Source organism: Austrofundulus limnaeus, unplaced genomic scaffold (assembly GCF_001266775.1).
Source record: "Austrofundulus limnaeus strain Quisiro unplaced genomic scaffold, Austrofundulus_limnaeus-1.0 Scaffold109, whole genome shotgun sequence".
Taxonomy (NCBI): domain Eukaryota; kingdom Metazoa; phylum Chordata; class Actinopteri; order Cyprinodontiformes; family Rivulidae; genus Austrofundulus; species Austrofundulus limnaeus.
In genome coordinates this window covers 1,651,833-1,662,471 of record NW_013952511.1, presented here as the reverse complement: position 1 = coordinate 1,662,471, position 10,639 = coordinate 1,651,833, and the positions used below count along the sequence as shown (strand labels likewise).

General features: G+C 38.0%; 1 protein-coding gene across 1 annotated transcript in view; it reads left to right on the top strand.

Annotated features, from left to right (window-relative positions):
• rab38a (RAB38a, member RAS oncogene family) overlaps positions 1-4,372 on the top strand; it is a 13,147-nt gene extending 8,775 nt beyond the window's left edge. Inside the window, exon 3 of the mRNA XM_014014071.1 lies at positions 3,552-4,372. Within this exon, the coding sequence (XP_013869525.1) occupies positions 3,552-3,707 (156 nt within the window). The 3' untranslated portion in view covers positions 3,708-4,372. The remainder of the gene's footprint in view (positions 1-3,551) is intronic.
• The last annotated feature ends 6,267 nt before the right edge of the window (positions 4,373-10,639 follow it).

The window sequence follows — 10,639 nt, the reverse complement described above, 5'->3', positions numbered from 1 at the left end:
GAACCACTGCACTTCAGAAATCAATTTAAAGGGTAATAAAAATAATTGGTGATGTAATATTTTCCCTATAATTATTACAAAAACACAAAATAAGTATAAATAAGTATTTGTATTTGTGTAGCCTTTGTTTTTAGGATTGTTAACGAAGTCAGACCAGTAATATTTGGGGTCACAAGTTTTTGCCATGAATATTTTGTGGGTCAGAAGATAAAAAGTTTGGGAACCACTGCTGTAGAGGATGAAGAGTGGACACGATGAAATAACTGTGGGGGTATGGAGATGTTCAGCAGAGGGGGCCGTGAGCTTTTTAATCAGATTATTTAACATAACCCCACAGAGTGCAGAGGCCTGAGGACTGGAGAACAAGACCAGTACCATTTTTTTAGAACAAGATGGGTTTGCTGTAGTGGTGAAGTTGATTTTATTTATTATTAGTTACCTTTATTTAACCAGGCAAATCCCACTGTGATCACGGATCTTTTATTTCAAGGGATCCATATCATAAAGACATAAGAATCAAATACTGAAGCCAGGTTATACAAGGAGGTGGTGAACAGTGAGCACCAGTATGGTTTCGTGTTGAGAAAGAGCTCCACTTTGATCGAGCTGATGGAGGAAAACAGTGAAGGTCAGAAGGTGTCACTGTGTTTTTGTGGATCGAGAGAAAGCTGATGATTGGGTACGCAGAGAGCTGTGCTACACTTTGAGTAAGTCAGGTGTGGTGAAGAAGTACACAAGTGTCGTGCAGGACAAGGCAGTGGTGACATCTGCAAATCTTCTTGATTGTAGTGGGGTGGGACAGGTTGACAGATGAGGTCAGGCGGGAGCCGCACCCCCATGACTATGATGTTTGCAAACAACCTTGCTGATATGTAGTGAGTGTAGGGAGCAGGTGGAAGAGAGCCCGGAGAGGTGGCGAGAAAAAAAGTGAGTGACAGAGGGAGACAGGTGGAACCGTGTTGACAAATGTTCAATTTAAGTGCCTGCTGTCAACAATGCAAAGCAACAAGCAAGTGGGCAGGAGAGGTGAAGAAGAGAGTTTATGAGAGAAATGAGCACCTGAAATGATTTGTGACAGAAAGGTGTTTCCCTGCCTCAACACATCTGACTTCAGTAATTTAATTGTCTACTCAGAATGTCACTGAATTTAGAAGAAGCCTGTCAATCACTCATTCACTTCAGTCAGGTGTGTTGAAGCAGGGAACAGCTAAAACATGCAGGACAGTGGGTCACAGTGCTGAAAACCTCTGCTCTAAAGGGAGCAGCTGAATAAAGAATAAAAGATGTTTAATTTAGCTGACTGAAGAATATATTAGCTGACCACAGCTGTGTTTGCTTACCTCATTTCTTACTTAGTGATTCTGGTTACCATACTCTTCTCTTTTCAATTTTTAAAACATTGATAGTCTTTTTTAGTTTTTCCTAATGCCGGGAATTTGGAATTTTAGAAAATGATAGTTTTGTGGCATATCTGTCATTGATTTATTTTTTATACAAGGTTAAACAGTTGAAATGATATCCTCTAACAGTGGTATTTCCATCATTTTTGTCAAGGGTTGTACTGTTTTACCTGCTTATTACAACTGCAAAAACTCCTCTTTTAGCTTATTTCAACTCTTTTTCACAGAGCATTATGATTGCCCTTAAAGGACCAGTTGTAAATAACTTTGATATTTCATGTTTAACTTAGATTAAACACAATTTTTTCCCTCATCTCACTGCTATACGGCTGAGCACAGCTAGCAAACAGTTACTGAGCTCTACATGGTTTTTACTGCATGGAAACAGAGTTTTAACATGTTCTCTTATAAATACTGAAAAGTGCTTTGTGTACAACCAACTAAATTTGAGTACGTAAATAATAATAAAAGTAAAAACTGTGTTTTCATTGAGTGGTTTTACTCACTGTTGAGTTGTGGCGAGCAGCTGCCATCTTCAATTCTGAGCTCTTGCACTTTCCAGTGGGGAATCCCCAATGGAGGGGGCATTCAGGTTTGAATTTACTAGCTGTAAGTGGAAAATTCCCACTTTCCAGTACAACTGGTTGCAGCAATAGTAGCCAACAGCAAAATAGAGATTTTACAAGTTGAATTTTGTCAGCTGCTGGTTCCTTTTGAACCCTGTGCAGCTCCACACTGAAACAAAGGATTTTTGGGTGTAGTAACATTTATTTAATTGTTCTTTTAAATTTTACAAAAAATATCAAAATCTCTAAACTACTAGAATTTACTAAATAAACAATACACATTATATTATATATCAATATTGCTGTACAAACAAAGTAAATGCTAATATTATTTTACCAGTAATATTTAAGTGACTTTTTTGGACAGCACATAAACATGAATATATTAAGTAACTTCTACTCTTCTGGGCTAAAACTGAGGGTGCATGCACACAAAGGCTGCWGCTCCTCATTCCCTCGCTTCGCTTTTCAAGGAGAGGACAAGACATGGTCGAAATAAAACACAAGTTGTCTGGTTTCTTTTGCTTGAAAACATGTGATGGTGTGCAATAGTTTGATGGCATAATGTAGCCGGTGAATGTTAGCAGTGCTAACTCAGACTGGCTGTTTGTCATGTGACTGCAGTGGAGGATTGTGGGTAGGATTCATGTTTGTTGTTGTTAAATCATTTTAGGGAACTGGTTAACATTGTTCTTTCAGCGATTAGTCTGTTGTGTTACTCTAATTTGTGTGTTCATTATTTGTTAACTTGTGTTAAACCATTCAGCAGAAGTAACCATAAGTGAGAGTGGTTGGCCTAATCATTAATAAGACCTGTGAGTTTCACTTTGGGTTGTTCATGAAGAAGAATCAAATGAAGGTTATTCAAAACGGCCACCTGGTGGCGAAGTCTTGGACTACATGAGCTACACCTCTCTCTGTAGCTGTGAGGTGTCATGCAACAATATTGTGCTTCGTGCATGTGCACTGTTATAAGGAACTTGTAAGATTTACTAGAAAAAAATCCTTGTAACAATTTGCACTAATGTTGGTTAAGTAAATTTAAATGCTACAAATTCATGTAATATTTACTCATCATTATCTAGTAAAAGTAATTAAAATAGTTAAAGATTTGTGAGTTAATCAGGTAAATTTTACTTAATTTGATCAATTATAAGTTATAAGATTTAATTGAGAAACGCTAGTGCAAATTTGTTAGAGGATTTTTTCAAGTACACCTTACAAGTTATTTTTTTCAGTGCACTTAGTGGTGGGATGCTGTTGTTTTTCAAGTATATTGGTCATGCATTGTGTGATATGTAGTTTAATTTCAATGCTGGCTTTCAAGCAGCAAATGCCTATTTTAAGACAAAATATCTCTGAAACCCTCACGGGCCACATTTGGCCTGTGGGCCTTGAGTTTGACACATGCGGTTTATATTGTGGATGCTGACTCATGCTGCACCACTCTCTTCAATTTAATTATGACCCAGTTGATTTTCTCACCTTTTTGGCTTCTACAGAACAGGAACAGTTTGTCTTTTTTATTTCATCCACATCATGTCACATAACGTCACTTCCTTTTTTTTCTCTTTTTGCTCTCCAGGAGAACATCAACATCGACGAGGCAGCCACCTGCCTGGTGAAACACATCATTGCGAGCGAGAACGACATGCTGCAGTCAGAGATTCCCGACACCATCACCCCTCAGTTAGAGAAGGACCGAGGCGGGACGTGCTCCTCCTGCTTCAGGTCCCAGTAACGTTAACACCCGGCAGCCGGGTGTCCCTTTTTTGTGTGTCACTTTGCGCTGAGTCGTGGGAGCAGGAGGAGGCAGAAACACTTTGGCGGTTTTAGGGAGGGATGGCGAGGGAGGCAGCTGGCTCAGAAGCAGATTGAGACAGAGACAGAAATAGAGGAAGGGAGATGGATGCAGCTGTGTGGCCTTCTCCGAGACAAGGTCACCCCCCCCACTTCAAGCCTTGACACTGAAACATCAGTTACCATGGTGACACAGTTAACAAACAAATGCACAAATCACAGTATATCTGTACTAAAGGTCGGCAGAGATAATCACATTCTCCCTCCTTACTTTGACCTATTCCACAATTATTTATAAGGTGCATATTTTCTCCTGTCACCATGTGAAACATGCATGTTTAAAACTCTATAATAAACATGAACGTGTGTTAAGATTTCCTAAAATGAAAGAAAGAACAGTGTCTGTTAGTAATGAACTCTTCAGTGGTTTTATATTACGTTTTATTCCACTGTAAAATAACTGTAAGATTTGTAATTTTGGGATTAATGCAGATATGTATCCACTTATCTACATATTATATACAGCAAACAAAGTCCAGTTGTAGAACCAAAGATGTTTTCAGTTTTCTAAGTGTTCATATGAATAAAAGCTTTTACTGGCTGTTATTTTTCTGTTTGTAAATTGCTTGCTCTGTTAAGAAAAATAAAAGACAAAGAAATTCAAATTTGTTTCTAATAATAGCTGACACGTTGCTGTTAATAATGGTAGTACTAATAATTTACTGCCTTTTAGCCAAGCCAGTCATCTTCTACATTAGAATAAACATGCTATTGGCAGACACATAAAGCAGTTTTTTTTTCAAAATTTGCACTTTATTGAAAAAAAATGCTCCAGCTATTTTACAAAGTATGCATTGCTCTTATATATGTAACCTTTTGTTTAACTGAGTGGATTTTTGCTGATCTGAAGAATAATAATAAACATTTATTTGTCTAGTACCTTTCAAAACTCTGTTACAAAGTGCTTTACATCACACAATTAAATCAAAACACCTAAAATACATAGCACAAATTAAAAAATAAAACATGCAAAAATCAACAATTTAAAACCAACTAATACAGTAGTACATCAAAAGAGGACAATGAAGAGGCTTGTGTGATGTTAGGTGGCAGTGCGTTCCATAAAAGAGGCTTGTTAACCCTCTGTAATCTTGCTCTGGGCAACAAAAGTAGTGACTGATCAGATGATCTCAGAAGTCTCCAGGGTGTGTGAGGAGTAAGTAACTTATTAATATAAGATGGTGCAAGTCCAGTCAATGATTTAAAAACGAACAATACAATCTTAAAATCAATCAAACACCACAGGTAGCCGATGTTAAGAAGCAAGAACTGAGTGATATGACCATATTTTTGTGTTCTACTGAGGACTCTATAGCTGCTGTATTTTTTTTACTAATTGGAGAAGTTTAGAGATAATGACAGCCTCATCCAAACAATGACATCACCCGGAGCATTTCAGCTGTTTGTTAATTAAGGGTGACGTTAAAATGACAAAACTTTACTCAAAAAGACTTTAAGAATTTTTTTCTTTCATATGCAAAGTGGTTCTACGGGAGGTAAATTGCCTCAGGAAATGAGACGTCTCTGGTTCTGTTCCTCCCAGAATTGTATTTAATCATAACACTTAATGTATCGTTATTCTCAAGAGACAAGACATTAAATCTAGTTTGGAGGCTATAATCTGCTTATATATTTGTCATTTACAGTATTAGAGTCTTTTTATCAACAAGTCCAGCTCCAAGACTACAACACCGAGACTCTTCAAACCTGGACTAGATTATTCTACACTGATGGAAGAATATTTTAAACTAAGTTTGAGATTTGTGAAACCTTTTTCTGATTTGTGAAACTTCAAATAATGTCATTTTTATCTATTTTTAAGCATCTGGACCACTAGACCTGGTCCAGATGCAAGACTAAATGGACTGTACTTATATAGCGCCTTTCCATCCATCCAGGACACTCAAAGCACGTCACACTGCAGACATTCACTCATTCACACACTGATGATGGCAAACTGCAATTGTAGCCACAGCTGCCCTGGGGCACACTAACAGAGGCGGGGCTGCCATACACAGGCACCACTGGACCCTCTGACCACCATCAGTAGGCAAGGTGGGAAAGGTGTCTTGCCCAAGGACACAACGACTGAGTCGACTGGACGGGAATCGATTCGGCGACCTTCCAGTTCCAGGACGACTCCCCTCGCCACTCTACCACAGCCGCCCCTTAAACTTAAATTGTGACAAAATATGTACAAACCAACTGAGTTATACAGTTGCTGTTTTTCTGTTAGCTAAGATAAAACATGGCAGCCAACTTGAAACAAATTGAAACTTTAATAACTAATTACTTCTAGTTTTAAATCTACCTTAGTTAAAAAATATGTAGTTTCACTGGCTCTTGACATCCTTTTACTATCACACAGACAATCACACACAGGCATTATCATCTATTTTTTTGGCAAAAGGACAATAAAAATACATACATTTAAAATCTTATTTGGTTTTGCTTTTAGTGTTTCAAAGTGACGTGTGTCGTGACGTTTGATTAAACCAAATTATGATTTCACAAGACATTCCTATAGCAGACTTTTCAGCATCAAAGTCGAGGATTTCCATGCAGTTTCATTTGACAGTTCCACCTGCAGTTTTTTGGCGGCCTGTTTACTCAACATAAAATACTGAAGAAATCAATCATGCTTTCATGCAGGTTTTATACACTGTACCGTTGATTTACACATACTTTAAAGATCATAAGGAAATTGGAAGTTTGCAAACTACAAGGAAAAGACTGGTTAAAGTTAGACGGAGAAGCCTCTTTGTATGCTTTGCTCCTGTTGTGAAGATGACAGTTTATAGCTGTGCGAGCACAAAATCCCATTTTGTTCCCCGTTTATCTCCACGTGTTGAAGTGCAACAGGAAATGGATTCAGTTTCTTTGAAGACTTCACAGTTTCCCCTCTAACATGCATGAGTTAACAATTGACTGCTGTCTTCATTTTTCCTGACAGCTGCTTTATTAAATTAATAACATGGATTAATACTGCTCCAATCATTTAGTCTCTGCAGCTTGGTTTTATGGAGAAGGAGGAAATGCTATCTATTTCCTATTTGTTCACCAGAACAGTCAGCCTGGTGATGAAAATGACTTCTAAAACAAAACAAAACAAAACAAAACAAAACAAAAGAAAAACCTTTGCTCTCTCAGACTTATTCCAAGGACTAATTGATGCTTGGACTGGGAATCCTGGGCATTTAATTAATGGTCGTTTTCCCCCTGCAACCCAGAAAAGAACATGAATGGATGGATGGATGGATGTATGGATGGATGGATGGATGGATGGATGGATGGATGGATGGACGGACGGACGGACAAATTGCCTTCCCACAGAGAGGTGGGTGATCAGTCTTATGCAGCCTTGAAGGAGCTGTCTGGAAAAAATAAATAAATCAAATAATAATCAATAAATCAAAGGGTAATTTAAATGTCAGACAAGGGTTTAATGTCAGTATCATGAAATGCCAAGAAACCTGCATTTATTACCTTCCCACATTGATTCAAAGATGGACGTGCACAAAACACAGAGCCTTTATATAATTAAAATAAAACATAAAATAAAACAGGCAACGCTTTCCTGGACCCTTTATAAAAATAGTGGGAAAACTGTATAAGCAGATCATCTGCCTCAGTTGGAGGGATTTAAGTAGAGTTTTTTTTTCTTATTGTTTTTTTTTCTTCAGTGTGTTTGTGTATTTATGTGAATGAAAAACAATGATACGAAGATATTGTTTCCTTTTTTAGCCAACAGATTTTCCCTCCAGTGCTGGAACTTTGGGAAAAAAAAACTTTATCTCATTGTTTTGGGGTGAATTTCTGTCCTTCACACAGCACAATAACCAAACATTGGTTGCATGCATTATGAATGAGTGTGTAAGAGGGCAGAGTTTGGACAGGTAGTGTATGTAGTATGATGTGTGTGTGTGTGTGTGTGTGTGTGTGTAGATGTGGGCAGCACAGTGTGACAGACTGGTTGTGGACCCTCATTCTTAAATCCTCCAGCAGGCAGGTATAGGGCTTGAACGGACTAAAGACAGAGCCCCTCCCTCATGAAGAAACTGTTGGCAGATAAATCAACATCTGCTTGTTTGTTTCACTCAGTGCTGCGTGTTAGTGATGCAGTTAGAAATTTTGCATCATTAAATTTCATTTGAAATCTACAAAGCTCTGGTGTTATCTCAGAAAGAAAATTTGTATTTATGGCTGCATTGAGATGAGGACAGCACAGTAACTAAAGCCCACAGCATACCTGTGGGAGGTGGATTTAAGGTTCTTGCATTCAAACAGATAAAAACTGAAAGTCCAGATACAGCAAATTAGCCCAAGCTCAGCAAGAGAAGGAGTCATTTTCTGTCAAAACTTGTCATGGTCTTTGTGTTTTGGTTTGTTTACTTTGAGTTTATTAGTTAGTTTATTCAATTTCTGGTTTCTGTGATCCGTTTTCTTGTTAGTTTAGACATTTTTCCCTTTGTGTTTCTGTATTTCACAGATATTTGTTACCCTTATATTAATCATCCTGAGTCATTTCCCATCAACAGCTTTCTCTGTTTGTTCTCAGTCAGTCAGCCTCACCTGTTCCCATCTCCAATCAGGTCAGCTATTCCCAGTACCTTATTCCTCTGCTCCATATAACCTGTTTCCTGCCACCACCACCTCTTCAGATCATTGTATGGTTTCACCTGATTAGTCTCGGTCCTCCTCATGGTTCCCTGAGCTCTCCTGGGTTTTTCCTGTAAATATTGCCACCATGTTTGCTTTTTTTTCTCGTCGAGTCTGCCTGCACTGAGTTCAACCACCGTTGTGATAAAACCAATTTTTCTCATTGAATTGAATAAATCTTCGTTTGATGTTGAAAATTTTCATTCTTTAATTCAACATTTTTCTTGTTGAAAATGTGTAATCTTGTCTTTGAAAGAAAACCCCTACAGTTTGACAGGAAGTTGTAATAAATTGAGGTAGCCTACTTTCTTCTTTGCTGAGAGTTTTAATGACAAAGAGAAGAAATGATCATGTTTTCAGACTTGAACCCTGTCATTTCTTTAGACTGTAGAGCTGCTGCTTCAGCTTGATTTTAATTTGTAAAAAAAAAAAAAAAAAAAAAAAATTCAGCTGGGTGGCATGGTGGCTCAGCTGGTAGAGCTGTTGCTTTTCGGCATGAAGGTTAATTGAATCCTGGCCGAGGACCATTCTGGGTAGAGTTTGCATGTTTTTTTCCATGCATGTGGGTTTTCACCGGGTTTCCTTCCACAGACTAAAAACAGGTTAATTCCAACATAGTCACCAGGTGTGAGTGAGAAAGTGTTTGTTTGTCCTTATGTGGTGCTGTGATGGGCTACCTGGACATCAGCTGTTGTTGTATTGATTGGTTTCCTGATGGGGAGGTGGGGTTACATCATGTAGATGAAAGTAACTTTATGTAAACCATTTGTGTGTGTGTGTGTGTGTGTGTGTGTGTGTGTGTGTGTGTGTGTGTGTGTGTGTGTGTGTGTGNATATATAAACTCTAGTCAATCTAGGATGGCAGGATCGACCAGTTTAGTTTTGATCCTGGAGGTCATAAGATTTTATTTAACCTGACCTGTTCAGTAACCCTGCTCCTCCTTAATGATTCATGCTCAAACTGGACATTAACCAGTCACACATTCTGTCTGTTGCTTCATTTAGTAGAACAGGTTAGTTTGGGAGTTGATGGTGAAGTTTTCTGCTGCTACAGAAGCAATAAATCACTTTCTGTTTCTCTGAGTGTTCCAGGAGAAACAACTTCAGCCGTTTCTATTTTTGGCTGCCATTTTTCTCCAGGTTTGAACTCACAGTGTGACAGAGCTCGATTCTCAGGCTTATATCGAAAATAAGATAAGTTTAATTTTAATCAGCTTTTCGTCCTTTTGAAGTTTCACAAATGATGTCAAAGCGCAGAGAGATAACTAAAGCCTTTGCATACTTTGAGGTTTATGTTTAGTTGGAATTCTGTGTTAAAACATGATGAATATTGTATAACACGAAACAGGATGGTGTCACTCATGAACTGCTCTCCCTCTGATTAAAATGAAGTATTAATGTGCATCAATTAGATCAGAGCATCACTGGATTCAAACGGTTGTTTTCCAGTCAAAACTTAGGATGAAGTGAAAAAAAGGGAATTGTTAAAAACCTCCAAATTAGTTTTTCTTTCCTTACAATTCCATTTTTTGGCTGATCTTTAAACATCATTATTGCCCTCTGCTATAAACATTTGTTTATACATATTAAGAATGATTTTTTTATGGTTCAGAGTCAACATTATGTTCGTGCAGACAAAAAAACTTAAAATACAACTTCATTTTTTAATACTGAATCTCACAGAATAGGTATTTTTCTCGGATAACCGTTTGTCTGACGTGTCCTTGAGCAAAACTGTCACCACGTCAGCTGTTCTGCAGCTGACCCTGTGCTCTGTTCCACCTGTTCATGGTACAAACACTTCTATGGTACTCAATTTTTTATTTTTTTATTTTCTCATTTCCTACGTGCTGATGAGTTAGAAAGAGCGGTTTTGGTGTTTTTGATTATGCCGTGTTGCGAAAACGCCCAGAAGCTGAATTTATTCTGCAGCTTGTTAAGGTCCAGCAGAAAAAAACAACTGGGAAAGTCTGTGTGGATAAAAAGTTTCAGCAGGAATAATTGGTTTAATTTTTAGCCCCAGGAATCGTTACAGATAATTTCACAGGCACAGAACACATTTCTCCTTTTTCCAACCTGCCTCTATTTTGTCTCTGCTGCTTGTTGTAAATAGTGTGTGTGTGTGTGTGTGTGTGTGTGTGTGTGTGTGTGTGTG